Source organism: Anabas testudineus, chromosome 2 (assembly GCF_900324465.2).
Source record: "Anabas testudineus chromosome 2, fAnaTes1.2, whole genome shotgun sequence".
NCBI lineage: Eukaryota > Metazoa > Chordata > Actinopteri > Anabantiformes > Anabantidae > Anabas > Anabas testudineus.
Window position 1 is genome coordinate 11,609,573 of NC_046611.1, and position 15,723 is coordinate 11,625,295.

General features: G+C 42.4%; 1 protein-coding gene across 2 annotated transcripts in view; it reads left to right on the forward strand.

Moving 5' to 3' along the window:
- The first annotated feature begins 7,698 nt into the window (after window positions 1–7,698).
- Window positions 7,699–15,723, forward strand: part of LOC113163109 (fidgetin-like) — a 30,656-nt gene continuing 22,631 nt past the window's right edge. The window contains exons 1-2 of one of the 2 annotated variants that reach the window (XM_026361448.1): window positions 7,699–7,854; window positions 8,791–8,821. In XM_026361448.1, coding sequence (XP_026217233.1) covers window positions 8,797–8,821 — 25 coding nt within the window. In that variant the 5' untranslated portion in view covers window positions 7,699–7,854; window positions 8,791–8,796. Of the gene's footprint in view, window positions 7,855–8,787; window positions 8,822–15,723 lie in introns of both variants that reach the window. The other variant, XM_026361449.1, reaches the window with a different exon arrangement.

A 15,723-nucleotide genomic window follows, 5' to 3' on the forward strand; every position in this document is an offset into this window, starting at 1 on the left:
GTTTCACACTCTCAGGTCAAATTCACAAACATTTCCTTCAGAATTAGAGGGGGAATAGTGGAGTTCTGATGGTTCACCAGTTAAAACATAACCCCTGCCTTCTGTGTTGGCTCCGTCTCAGTCTACATACAAAGTGCTGAATTTTGCATGAGCGCCTGAGCGTATAGCAACTGGAACCCTATAGCGTTGTTTACTGATACTTCCTTGAGGCATCTCACTCCGTGCAGCCCATTCTGATAAGAGTGCGAGCAGCTGAGACCTGTTTCCCGTCAGTGCTGTGTGATGGTCTTGTTATACAGCAGAGCATGAAGAAACACCGGGCAGAGGTCAGGACATGCAGACGTTCTTCTCTGCTTCAAAATGACCAATCAGAAAGTCTGCTCCCAGCCAATGTTTATTTCTCCAATGGATCTGGTGCAAATTGACATGTGACTCGCAGCGGAGATCATCTGGGTAGTCGTTTAGGTGCAACAAAATGTATTTCTATATTATATATATAATTAATAATACTGTGTTACAGTGATATGCTGTCACAAATATTAACTATATTAGTGTATATCCCCTGACAGAGATCAAACCTAGTCTTAAGAAAGGCTATAACAGCCAAATAGAAACTTAGTCTGTACTGTGCCTTTAACAGACATTAGAGTGATATATTAACATTTATTTATCTATCTATTTAAAGCTATATGCAACTTTTGACTGGTGGAGGCTGCTTCATGATAAATAAGAATGATTCAAAACTTATCATCCAAGACGGGATAATTAGCAAGTCTCACTCCAAAACCTTTAGAAGGGAATATCTCTGTGCGGCTGCCAGGATGTTTAGTGAGTCTGGGTCAGGGGAGCCTCCGACAGCACTTCTCCACACTAAAAACTAAAATTAAGATACATACTACGGCCTTAATGTTACTTGACTTGAATAAAACAGATGCTGTCCTTGTCAGCTGAGTGGGGCTAAATAATAATTGCAATCACAACATGAACAGTGAAATCCTCAAACCAGAGCATGAGAAAAAGAAAATTTACGTTTGAACTCAGGTGACTATAATCTTCTCCAAGTGTTTGCTATCATTTGTCACATGGCCACAGTGTTATGGGTTCAAACTGAAATTTGCAATGGCTCAGTGCACTCCAACAGCACAGTTTTCCATCTCCGCTCTCCCCTGGCCCACTTTCATTATCCTCAAGCTATTCAAAGTGTAATGGCTTCTAGGGCCACAAACCTATTGGCCATTTCACGTTCTGTGGTCAGACCTTCGTACTTATTGTTCAGGAACTGCGTGTGAGTGTTTGCAGAGATGAGACAGATTTGTAGCTGTATTTGCTGCCAACTCTCCCAGCTTTTCGAGCTGTGGATCTGTTATACGTCAGACTTCAGGAAACGCAAATGACGCGATCTCTGCAGTGCATCTTAGTTAAATATCACACCTGCACCTATTGCTTTAAAAAATGGTCTGACACGTGAAAAGCAAGAACAAAGACAGAGGATTTATTTGAAGCGCAGCCTTGATTTTCACATTATCCTACAAATCTCCTGCACTGACCGACAACCAGCAAAGGAAATGAAGCAGAAGACTGCGTAAGAAAATGCTGCTTGTTCCAACACTTAAAATCTGTTTTTGTGCTATTGACGACAATTAAATTTTAGCTTCGTGTCAACAGCACAAAATGTCTTTGTTTACCTATTTAAATTCAGCTTCTCTGTGGTTTGTACAAGGTAAAAAAAGTGTCTTTACATGTAAACATCGTCTGAGAACCGGGCCATCTTTTCTCCGAGGAGCTGCTGTAGTGTAACTTCAGCTCCATTGAGCATCACCCTTGACTGGGTTTGAGGTATCTGATTGAGTCCATCCATGTGGAGCGCTATTGAATCAAAAGAGTAAACCTCAAGGACATGGTCCACCACACACACGTACTGTGTGGAAGCCAAGAAAAATGCTCGCTGGACACCCAAAAACTGTATTTTCACACTGGAAACACATTCACACACACATACACATATAAATAAGTACTGGGTTAAATTCCAGTTTAAGTCAATTAAATTATTTAATGGAGAAATTCACATGTGTAGAATCTAAAGTAAAATGGACTTTTTACTGTTATTGTTAATTGCATTTGACTCAGGCGCTGTAATGTAATAGAGCAGCCGGTGATTTATCATTTAATCCCAGCATGTGTAATCTGTTCCTCCACAACCCCGGTGAGATGTTTTTCTCATAATTATATTGTTCCTGATTGTCAGACGCCGATTTACGTTAGTGGTGGAAAGGCAAATTCTTGCTCGGAGGGAGATTTGTCTCATTTCAAAGAGCCAGCAGAGAGAGATGCAGAGAGCTGCTGAGAGATGGACTGGTCAGCAACAATAACCCTGCACTCACCACTGCAGGAGACAACGCTGGACTGCCGTAGACTCGGCTACACCTCTCAAGTGGTTAATTAAATGAGTCCAAGCACGGAGCTAGCACACAACGCTTGGTTTACCATAAACAATGTGATTAAAGCAGCCATGGGCCAGCCAGAACGCAGAGTTGAAAAAAATAATTCAGATCACCATGGAGATGTGTGAGAAAAAAAGAGGTCTGAATGCAGATAGGGATGTCATTATTACTTTTTTATTCATTATTTTCATAATGACTGTCATTATGCGCAGGCTCTGATTGAATTCCATTTTGTTAGTCAGGTTTGTGGCGAGCAGAATAATTATCACTTAAGTGATATTAAGATTCATGCTGAACATTTTCATGGTCGGAGCCTCTGCATGTTTGGCAAAAGGACATCTTTGATTATAAGGAGAAGAAAAAGAACTGGAATGTTATTTAGCTGTAGAAATTAGTTCTGACGTGAATGGGGGACAGTAATACAGCAGGCCATTTAAAAAAAAACTGTTTAACAGCCAGTATTTCTGTTAGCACGACTAGTCTCAGCAACCCAGACTGGAAGTATTACACACAAGTTGCACATTTAAACTGCGCTGCTTTGATTAAATTCTCGTTTTATTAGCCGACTGTCATCATGAACAACATATCCACCAGCTTCATTTGTTCTACACGCAGAATCCAAATGCACCTCCTGTAAAAACATATGATGACATCATTGGAAGAGTAATCATCAGTGGGCTTATTCATGTACAGTATGTGAAATATAAGAATTGATTAAAGCTGTGCAGCCATTAAGATACTGTACAGTTATGCTAGATGACAGTTAATATGGATTTTAGCTGCAAAGAGACTCATAATTTTCGTTTTCCAATTTTATTATTCCGCTCATTTTTCTATGTATTATTTATTGGATATGACAGAAGAGAACTCCAGGTTCTGACAAAACTCTAAAACAAATCATACGAAGCCTGGAGCTAATTATAATGTGTAGGAACATATTTATGTTAATATCACCAGCTGTCAGTCCTCACAGGTTTCTCCATCCTGCATGATCCTAAACTCCTCAGTTAGTGCTGCTGACGGACTCCTGAGCAAGGCAGTGCTCCGTGAGCAGCAGCACGACACCTGTTGCACTGATCAGATATTTGAAATGACACTGGAAACTCAGATGTAGTTTGCTCGTGTGTACATGTTAATAAAATAAATATATCAATGACAGATGATGTTCATCATTCAACATGACTAGTTTTCTTTGGATACATTTACTTTTTTACCTACTGAATTAAATTTCAATTTTATGCTTTTACTCCCAATCCTGCCGATTTAACCACTAACGGTTTGTTTCAGCTCCACTCTGAAGCTAAATGATGTTTACTTTAAGGAAATATTCAAATCCACGTCCCTACTTTGTTTTAAAGCTGCATTATAGCAAAATATACACGTGTTACACACTGGCTTTGACATCTTACGTGGACTTTAAACAAAAGGCTCTGCAGATTTGAACTGTGCAGCTTGCATTCACTGGCCTGCTGGTAGGCTTAAAGGCTTAAAGGTGGGCTTAACCTTTAAGTGTTCTGTTTGGGGTCCTCCTTAACAGCTCAGTAAACATTTTTAACATGTTTTTATCGACTTCATACACCCATAAACACAACTTTGAACAGTGGAACTCACCTGCAGAATGTAAAGTATTACTTCCTTTCCGTCTTGTTTGCTTTTGACACACATCTAAAATATCAAATAGGTTTAATATTTGGGTTAATGTTGCAGCTACTTTAATACAATTAGAGTTTAACATCCTATTTTAACATGAGAAGGTCTCAAAACATAAGAAATTCAAGCTGGATCGAGCTGTTTTTCTAAGGATTGATTCACAATGATTTACTTTATTGAATTCTTATTAATTCGGTTGAATTTTCCAAGTGGATAGTCTGAGCTAATATAGACACACGCATGTACTCACACACTGAAGAAGCCTGTTTCAATGACTTTTTCTCTCTCTCCCTCTGTGTTTCTCTCCGCCTCACGCAGCAGCAGGCGGGCCTGCAGCCTACCAATGCGTTCAGTGAGGGGATTTGGCCGGGCTCTAATCAATCACTGACAGATTACCTCCAAAGCCACTTCCACAGCCATTAAAGCAGGACAAATGCAGAATTGCAACTGAACAAGTTGGAGTTTTTAAGCCAACACCAGGACTTCCTGGTTATTTGTCAAAGTCACTGCCGCTGAGTCGCATGAGTGGCTGCGTGAGTGTGTGGGGCTCAAAGGCAAGGCGGCCAGGCGTTCGCAATGTGTGTGTGTGTGTGTGTGTGTGCCAGGGAGAACAAACGAGAGAGCAAGAGACAGTAACAGAGTGAGTGAGTTATTGTTAGTGTGTGTGTTTTTATGCTCTCAGGTGTGTGTGTGTGTGTGTGTGTGTGTGTGTGTGTGTGTGTGTGTGTGTGCACGCTTGCTGTCGGCTGCGTCGCTCTCGGCCCACTGGAGCTTACAGTAAATCACATTCCCTTTATTGTCAAATTTAGCAGCTTATGCTCAATAGGCTCTACTCAAATCTACGCTGTGTCCCATCAGGGCGTTAGTCTGGGCTCATAAAAAGAGGATTGGCCACACACAGTAGCCTCCGAGCAAAGACGACTCATCCCGTCTTCTATTTTGCAGCATTATTCCCCTTGTTCTTTATCTGAGCAACTAGAAACACCGTCTAATCTCTCCTTTTCCTCCCTCTGGATTTCCCCGCCATTGTCCCCCATTCACTGGGGCTTTGTTTATATCAGGCTACACTTGATAGAAGACACTAACAAATTGGATATCACCATTTTCACAGCCTGTATTACCAAGGGAACACGGTCTGTTCCTAATGTACTGCACAGTTTATAAAGAATGGACATTTTATCCTATAAGCCTCCCTCTTTGCTCAAATTGATTTTGACATTTTTACGTCTTGGTAGATGTGGCAGGTTAAGTGCTGATAATTATTTGGAAGAGATGAATAAAAATATGAAATGTGTCTCGAAGAGGTGACATCAAAGCAGCGGGGTTTTCGTTGCATGTTCCTCCTCTTATACTCTGAATATGGAGCATTGGCAGCAGAGGTTTGATTAGTGTGACGTTCAATGAGTCCTTTGATTAGGCTCTTATTGTAAAAAAAGGTTTTTCTTGCACATATTAAAGATTCGCATTTCATTTAAGGCCGTGATTAAACAAAAAGCACATGAGGATAACGTTTTGTTTGTTTGTCCTATTTCTTTTTCTTCTTCTTTTTTTTTATTTGGAGTGTGTGTTCGGGGGGGAAATAGACAAAAAAGTGCAGTGGTGAAGTGATGAGAGCCGACACTGAAGTCTGCAGGCAGTGGAGTTGAAATTTAGCTGGTCATGTGACTATGACTGCCCCCTCCCTCATGACCCCGAAGAGAGGAGGGAAAAAAAAAAACACCCCATACCAACACAGGAGGCAGGATTGCATTTGTAGGTGTGTGTGCTTGTGTGTACATCCTTTTGTGCACTGAGGGTTGTGTGGGTGTTCGTGCTGTGTGTATTTCCCCCCTCCTATTCAATTAAGAGCTTAAGCTCATTACTGGCAGACTTACATCATTACCTCTCCAATGGCTAATGAGTTAAAATCTATTTAGATTTACACACACACACACACACACACACACACACACACACACGTAAGTTTGTGGCAATCAGAAAAGGTGTTATAGAAACCCATATCTGAAAGTGTCCTGCACAAGATTTTCCATATCAGTGTGAGAGCCTTTTATAGCAACACTGCATATTCAACACACTTGAATTATACCTTTGCCATCAGTATGTAAATCAGAAGGGAGAAAGAGCACGCTCGGTAATGTATCCGCGCACTATGATACAACACGAAGCCCTGTTTTGCCTCAAACATCATTTAAGGCTCTTTTTGAAACTAATAATTAACACCCTGTGACAAAAAAGAACACTCCTTTACGAAGCTATTACACAGCGATTAGTTGGGTTTTGGATCAATTTTAATTACGCTAACAAATCCTTGATTGCTTTGCAGACTTGACAAATGTAATGAATGAATTAATTAATGGAATTGTTTTTTTTTTTTTTGTAAAAAGACAATTAATTATAGATAATTGAGAAAGAAAGGTGGAGTGGTAGCTGAGGCCTGTAGGACTGTATGATCTGCTGCAGGAGGCTCCAACACAGAGAGGCTGGGAACAACGGCAGGTGGAGGAGGGAGGAGAAAGACAATCCACTTGCTACATATGGCATCATGTTTGACTGGAGAGGTGTGTGTGTGTGTGTGTGTGTGTGTGTGTGTGTGTGTGTGTGTGTGTGTGTGTGTGTGTGTGTGTGTGTGTGTGTGTGTGTGTTGACCTCAGCTGAGTTCCGTGTGTGTGTGAGCGAATGCTTTCTGTCTTTCCAGGTGATATTTTATTTACATCCTGCCCTCTTTTATTAATCCCACTCTGGATTTGATTGTGTGTGTGTGTGTGTGTGTGTGTGTGTGTGTGTGTGTGGGTGGGTGGGTGGGGGTGATTGGGAACAATGCACTGACACTTCCTCCATCTCTGATGTCTTGTTTAAACCTGCTCTCCCTCCTGATGCTTTGATAACGCGCGAACTGGGACGTTTTCATTATAATTAGGGCTTCAATTGCTAATTCCATACCGCTGCTATAATTATCACTGGGAGATGCGCGTTTAGAAAAGGGGGGGGGGGGGGGGGTACAGATTTGCCCCCTCCCACCTCACGGGGTGTCTGTTAACTTCGTTGGGTGTCCAAACTGCGGCCAGTGGGCTTCAAGGGGACCGCCAGCGTGTAAAAGAGGGTCACTGTGCTGTTTTCCAGCGGAGTGCTGAAGTTTCTCCCCACTGTGGGATGTGATTGGCTAAAATGATAAAATTCAAAATGTGGAAACAAGAATTAACATCGATTAAGCTTTAGTTTTTTATTATTACAGCCACTTCCTAAACACAAGCCGGTCCTTTATTGCCACACATGCTCTAAAATATCATGCCAGTCTCATCAATTTGGATCTAATTCGGATTAAAATAATCAGAAGTGACTTATTTCCTCAGCTTTTCTTTAATCTGTCAACTAAACCAAGCAACAACGATCCATTTGGACTCGCTGCTTTGACCATCTTGCCAACATCTCCACACAAAGCAGAGCTCACATCAACCTTATGGTCAATTATTGCTATTGAGGATTTTGCTTTTTTTTATTTTTTTTTTTTTTTTTTATTGTAAGCCGTGGCACGCATGCGCAGTGGGGAGCGTACTGGTCAGTCTGAGAAGCAGCTGTTCAGGGCTGGTGAAATTCCAACATGGCAGTGGCTGTGGTCAGTGCTTCCTGCGTTAACTTGGGATGGTTTCAGCTCGCACGCAACCCGGCTTAACCTCGGCACCTCGTTCATCAGCAGAACCCCTCCCCGGGATCGATGCGACCCTAACCCCCCACCTGAGAGGTCGACCTGTCGCTAAAAAAGCAGGTAAGAGAAGGATAGTCCGCGGATCCGCTGCGTCTGCAATTAGACAGTGGTCAGAGCAGACGGCGCGTCTGCGGAGGAGCCGAGCTCGGAGCAGCCCGAGTCCGCCGCTTATCTCGGGATAACGCGTGAGCACCGTGCGATGGAACAAGTTTCCAAACGACACCCGAGCGTCAGTCGCTGCGTTCGCGCTGTTTCTTTCTTTATTTCTTTATTATTTTAATGTGATTTTCAGGGAGCGCACCTGCGCCACGGTTAAAGTCGCAGAGACGTGGACGCGTAGGCTGCACTACGGGCTCCGTGTGTGTGTGTGTGTGTGTGTGTGTGTGTGTGCTGTGCGGCACTCGCTGCACAGGAATAACACACACAAGTTGCGTGTACGCGGAGGCTTCTCCAGCCCGGATCAGGCGGCGGCGGCGCTGCGGTTACAACAAGTTGGCCCCGTGCGTGCGTGCGTGCGGAGCGCGGACACGGTGTCACCGCAGCGCGTCTCTCCTCACAGCTGGGACGTTTTAGGGCGTCATCAAGAGATTTAAGTTGACTCACACTCCGGGTATCATTTCCAAACAATCGCTGATTCGCACCAGTTGATTTTTCTTCCTGCACCCTCCTCCTCCTCCTCCACCTCCTCCACCTCCACCTCCTCCTCCCGTTGCTCGCCGCCGCCGCCTCCTGTCATCCCGGGCTCCACTTTCTAATGAGATGCATGTAGGTTAGATGCCTCTCCTATTGAGTTGCTCGCTCCGAGACTTGAAGGGCCCACCTCTCTCACAAGGCTGGAAATCTGAGCAGTGCTGGACCAAAACAAAGTGTCTTGTAATGTAAAGCTGTTTTCTTTTGTCATTCAGAGGGAATCCTTCCACCTTTTTTTCCTCCACAAATTAATTCCAATGCTCTCATCTCCTCTTCCTCTCCCTCTTCTTCCTCTCCCTGTTCCAGCACGACATGATCAGCAGCAGCAGCGTTTATGGTAGGTGCATTTTCTTCTCTTGTCTCCATCAACTTGGGCACTTTTTCACTTTTTTGTCATTGATGTGTTACAAGGTGTAAAAATGCACTGATGAGTTGGAGCAGCCTGTGGGGGAGATGGGGAGTAGTCGGCATGCTGCACACTGGGTGGATTTCTCTTTCAAACAATTAAACATCTCACTAGAAATTATCATCTGATTGTTTGCACATTCACATCTTCTACTTGATACCAAATAGTGTATTCATGGTTTCCTATTGGGTGTTATTACAGAATTGCAGCTTTCATGTTTAGGCTTAATTTTATCACACACACACACACACACACACACACACACACACAGCAAATTATAATAAATATTTTCTGTGTTACCTTTAAATTACACATTAATTTCATCTAGTTAAATTGTAAATATGTTAATTGATGTTGCTTCTTAAATGTTTTAACAATCAAACCAACATATTATTAAGACAGATGTGAGTCTAGAATTATTATTATTATTATTATTATTATTGTTGTTTAGTTTTTTTTAAATTCATGCTCACACACACAAGTTTACATTTGACTGAGATGTAAAAAATATGGAGCCACAAGTCGTCTAATGAAGCAGTGGCTTGTGGATGTAATTGCATGTGACTGGAGTCACCGTGAACGAGGCCTCAATCACTGCAGAGTCAAACTGCATGTTCACCATTTCTTCTTCACTGTTTGAATTTAATTTAGCATTTTCCCAGTTTATTCCATTGAAGCTGATGATGGATTAATAGGAGCCATAAACAACGTTAACAAAAACACCACGAGAGCAACACGCAGCACAAATATATTCATTCAAATTTCAGGGGGTTCTGAGAACGATGCGTGCGAGTTGTTTGGAAACGTCGCAGGATACGTGTTCGACATTCATGTGGAACAATGGCGAATTGTTGGAATTGAAAAATCCCACCCTGTTGCAAGTGCAGCGGATAGTTTTCGAATGAATAATCACGCTGGAAGCCACAATGGTGCGGTCTGTGCCCGCGCAGGCTGAAGTTCCACTATTTCACGTTCTCGGTTTTTGTAGCAGTTATTAGTGAGGACTCAACCTTTCACCTTTGATCTCTCTCTCTCTCTCTCTCTCTGCTCTCGCTCTCTCTCTCACACACACCAACACACACACAGTCATTTGCTTGACATCATGTGCTGTTTCCCCATCTTTTATCTTGCTGATGCACATGTGCATGTGTGTTTACAACCTTACAGATGTTGCACGATCATTTATTATTTTTCTTTTTGTAGGGGTGTGTGTGTGTGTGTGTATGTGTGTGTGTGTGTGTGTGTGACCTTATTGTCAAACTCCAACTCATGAACGCAGCATCTATTAGAACCTTGTGTGTTACAGTGATGTCAAATAAGAAATAACATACACATGTTGCACATAACATGACATATTTTCAGTAGCAGTTTTTTCATTTGAATTTGTCACCTGACTGACATTAGATTGTTTTTGTGTTCAGATTTGTAAAATCTGATTTTTTTTAAATTGTGTGTTGTTGTTTTTAAAATAATTAACTTCTAGGAGAGGATGTATGAGTTTTAAAATGCAAGTTTGCGTGTGTGTGTGTGTGTGTGTGTGTGTGTGTTTGTGTGTGAGAGATAGATATAGAGCCCAGGCGTCACTGTGCACGTGTTGCTTGTGTGTGTAATGATGTAAATAACATAGATACTCCTTGGTTTGTTTATTCCTCTAAGTCTTATTTGTTTGCTACAGTCCTCGGCTTAAGATCCATCCCTCTGCATCCACTGTCTGTGCGTGTTGCAGTGACAGTAGCAATAATCCCCCTCATTATACACATAACGTATCGCCTCACATCTCCGGCAGCCCCCCGGTGCAGCTAATAGGGACACAGAGAGGAGAGATAATAGGAATAGAAGAAAAACTGCTCTACAAACAGGCGCCCCTTTACTCTGCCTTTATTTATCTAAATACGGACTTTTCCCTTAAATGAATAGAGAGCCGGTGTGCGGCGAGGGTGGCTAAGCTACTCCCAGTGGGGCCTTATAAATAAATTATCCTGACACTTTCTATCAGTCTGTAATGTTTACCATTAAAAGCTGTTTCACCGTCCCGGAGCCACCAGCGTGCGATCCAGCCCGCCCCCCCCGTGGGACTTCTGCCAGATGTAAGGCGATGTGGGGAAATATTGTGCTTTTTAGACACACGGAGAAAGAGAGAGAGACATTTGTTGGTCCGTGGCGCGTCCGTATCAGTGGATTTCTGCTGTCTGCGTGTCCTGACAAAGGGGCCTCTTCAAATGAGATCCAGGCAGGGTTGTCATCTTTTAGCAAATATGTTAAGTGTTATCTTTTGTGCTCTCGGCTCACCAAGCAGAGCTGGACCCCAAGGGAGCCCGGCGCATGCAAATAGAACAAATCCCTCTCGGACCTGTCTGTCTGTTTCATTCTCTCCATCTCTCTCTTCTTCTGTCTTCTCATCTTTCTCCCCCCTTTCTGTTCTTCACGTTTGCTCGACAGTGCGTCAGCCTATCTTGTCTCCTTGCTCTCTCATCTATTTCACTCTTTGTCCACTTATTTCCCCTCTCTCTCTCCCTCTCTCTCTCCCTCTCTCCCTCTCGCTGTCTGTCTCTTTCTCTCTCCGTCCCAGAAGACGGTGCCGGGGCTGTGTGTCAGCTAACTGTAGCGAGGCTGTGTAGTCTTTGTGTGTTTCCCTGCATGCTTGCTGACAGCCCCCTCCTCGCTGATCTAAGTTCCTCTCCCAGAGACGGCAGGCAGCTGTCGGTAGCGCCGCTGCCCGAGACGCGTTTCTCTGTAGATGAGCGGACGCCAATTCCTTAAAATCCTTGACACCATGATCCACTCAATCCTCCCCCCTCTTCCTCCTTCTCTCCCCCTCCTCTGCGCTTTCACTGGTATACTGGCTGTTTTTTTTATTCTTTCAATGGGCTTTTTTTTCGAGGGGGGGTTAGTGTTGCTATGAGTGGCAGTTGCCAGTTGATGGATTTTTTTTTTCATGCTGCAATTGAACCTTTTTCTCAAACACACACACGCTGGCAGATGTATATTTATTCTGCCCTCACGTCCCTCTCCCTGTGATGACTTGTTATTATCTAGTCAAAATCTGATGGGTGTACTTAAGGCGAAGGGTATCAACACAAGACTGACTCAGGGGTGGGATAATACTCGCAGCTTCCCTCTGTAATATGTGATCCCGAGATAATGTTTTTAGGTGTCGTGGTGGCGCATAACATTTGAAAGATCTGCTGTGTTTGATCTGGTTCTCGTGGATACGTACAGTATCCTAACACATGCTCTGAATGTGATCATACATCCAGGGTCATTTCAGGTCTAGATAACTGCTGGGAACCATTCGAGCCAGAAGAGCCTAAACTGATCTGAGATCAGTTGTCAAAAAAAATCCAGAATTTTCCAGCTATTATTTTCCGGCCTTGAAGAGACATCCCACTAAATTCATTTCCATGTTAATTTGGGCATTAAAAGCATTATCGCGCTTTCTTTGAACTCTGAATTCCCCCAAATGTTTGAAGTTTTTATGTTTTATGTAATGCGTCATTTTCATAGGTTTTAATCTAATCAGAGCTGTAGATTCCCCCCACCACCACCACCACCCACCATCCACCTTTCTACCTTCTTTGCAATCCTCTGCCCCCTTTTCTGAATTTTAAGCAGACCCCCGCTCTCTTCAGCAGCAATCTCCACCACCCATGGCCCGGATTCTCTGGCAGATATTAAAACATTCAGCATGTGGAAGCGTTAAATATGCTAAGGACTTATTAAAAAGAAAAAAAAATCTAACTTCCACTTTGGAATATTCTGCGCCATTAGACCTCAATAGACATGGCAGCATACAGCTTATCCTTTACATTGTGCCTTCAAATGAGAAGGCACCATTTCTAATTAGGTTATTGCCATGGAAGTCTTAAGTTAAATTGTGCATTGATATGCGGAGAAGCTCACCACTCATTTGGCCCGACGATGGGGGATGCCGACAAGAGCCTTTTTTTTTTTTTTTCCCACAGAGGCCAAGAAAATGACAGCTATGAGAGAGGAAGGATCTGACTGTAATCTCTCGCCGCGGCTGCTCTTCTCTTGCCGACTCTGGCTGGATGATCTGATTTTGTTAACAGCGAGCCCGGGCTCCACAGTCTGCAGCTCAGTTTGAACGTCTTGATTAGTGAGGCAGCTTGCGCGAGCGTAAAGTAAGTCGGACATTTTTGTGTCTGCGAGGCAGCAAAGGTGTGTGTGTGTGTGCGTGTGTGCACGTTAATGAACAATGGCTCATTGGGTACGAGGCAGGGTGTGTGTGTGTGTGAGCTGGCAGGCTGCCAGAGGATGGACACAAAGGATGTTGAGTGGCTGGGCGTGTGGCACAGCATCACTGAGCTGCCTGTGGCCTCTGGGAGATGGACACAAACCGAGAACAAGAGCAAAAACAACTGCTGTTGCTAAATAGCTTGAAATTTTTCAGTGTGTGTTGAAAGACACTGAAAGAATTATTTTCAATATTGATTATTCTGACACTTGTTTTTTTTCTCTCTATATTTTTTAGTTTGTAAAATTTTTAAAAATGGCAAAGAAATTTCAGTCCCAACTTTGGAGAGCTGAATACGATGTGTTCAGGCGTCTTGTCAAAAGCTAAAGATCCTTTATTCACTATCAGACATGATAAGGGAAAACAGAAATGAAATAACTCAGTGGATTACTAAATATTTGTAGATAAATATTCAGTTGATCCTTCTACTGATCCTTACTGGTTTTCCAGTTTTCCAGAGTCTAAATCACACCTTTAAATGTTTCCAAAAGCTAAAGATACTTAGTCAACTGTGTGACAGGTAGAAATCTTCATATTTACAAACACTCTATTTTTCCACTATATTTAAATGAGTGAAGTGACTACTAAAATGGTTGCAGATTAATTTAAAGTCAATATACTGATCTGCTAATAGACAACACTTATTATTCCCACTTTACCAGAGTCTAAGATAATTTCTTTGCATGTGTTGTTTTGTCCGACTGAAAACCTAAAGATACTTACTTTGCCATCAGATTCTAAAAAACTATATAATTTGCTCAATAAATAACTGAAATTATTACTGACATAGTTGTATATTGATCTGCTGACAGCTCATGTTCATCCTTCCCAGTTTTTCAGAGTGCAGGGCGACGTCTTTGAGTATCTTGTTTTGTCTCATCAACCGTCTAAAACACGATGAGAGTTAACAATTATGTAAACCAGAATAAATGCAGCTAAGTCTCACACAGGAGGAGCTGGAGCCTCTTGAACAATGACTCAAACACGACTTAATCTGTGTATGTTCATGCACCCAGAGGAAGAAACGTGTTTGTATGCATACCTGTGATTATGTTTGTGCATGCTCGTACACAGTGTGTGTGTGTGTGTGTGTGTGTGTGTGTGTGTGTGGATGAGTGAGCGAGCGTGTGCAGGCCAAGTTTCCCCACTGGAAGCAGGCGAAAGCATCAGGATGTTGCTTGTACGACTCCGTTGGCAGGATGGACACATGTGGTAGATAGTTAATGATCGCATGCAGCGTATAATGAGATCCTACTCTCCGTCTGTCTCCCCTACCTGGCATCATGCATTAACCATACAAGAGGAAGAGGAGGCACGCATGGTATTGACTTTTGAGTGGGTGTCTGCTTGTCCGTTGTTGGTTTTGTTTAGCACTGAGAGGTCAGCATGGCTGTAAGCACCGCACATTTATAACAAGTGTTTTTTTTTTTGTTTTGTTTTGTTTTTTGTTTCATGGCAGTAGATTATTTTTTTGTAAGACGAGACTTTCTCCTCTTTGTGCACCTCTTGAGCTCTGTTAAATGGTTGTAAATTGATTTTGGATGCATGGCGATGTATACACTTAACAAGCCAAATGGGTTCAGTTTGTGGGTTAGTTTGTGTGTACAGAAGATTATTATTTTAATGTATTCCACACACTCAGGATCCACAGTATGTTGATGGACGGAGGCTCTGGCAGTGGTCCATCTTCGTGCCCGGTAACATATATTTATCCTCTTCACTACACAATCCTCTAGGCTGCTCAACTCCCCCAGGGGGTCCCGATGACATGCTTACTAATGTGTGCTTTGGAAACGGAGTGCTATTGTATCCCCTAAATCTCACAAAGCACTGTATGATTTGCCCATTGTCATTAAATCGCTCTGCTTGTGCCAAGTACTTGCATCTCACAGAGGCTTAATGCTTTGAGGGTTTCAGGGACAGCTTCGAGTTCCTCTTTTGTTGATTTCGGGGAAAAGTGCCAAGACTGCTGCGTTGAATATTGTTTTGAGTATGGAGGAGGGAGGGGAAGAAGGGGCCATTGCCAAGCGACTCCATTGAGCCCTGTGAATGGGCCATTCATATTTAGGAGAATCACCCAGATGCCATATTGTTGGCTCAACAACGCTAAATATTCTCCAACAAGGATGGGATTGTAACAGGTTTCTGAATTGTGCAAGTGTAGAAAAGGATGTCGGGGAAACTGGGGAAAGAAGTCGCTCTGAAAACTGTGAAGTAACGACGACCAGTACAACTGCAACATGACACTCTGCCTACCTCCCTGAACATGTTATTTCTATTTCTATTAATATATTTATTTGTTCATACATTCTGCATTGTACAGTAGGCTGCCACTGAAATACTGCATTTTAAAAAGTGCATTGAATTTTGCAACTATTATAGAAAATAATAGAATATGTTATTAAATAACTTTCTTTATCAAAGTTATAGTTATTTGTATTATTATGTTAGTATTATATATACTATATAGGTTTATAGTTATTATTACACTATGTAATTCACACACTTTTATAGAAACTATTCATTAAATGTATTATTATTAATGCTGATTCATATACATTTAATATTATAATATGTT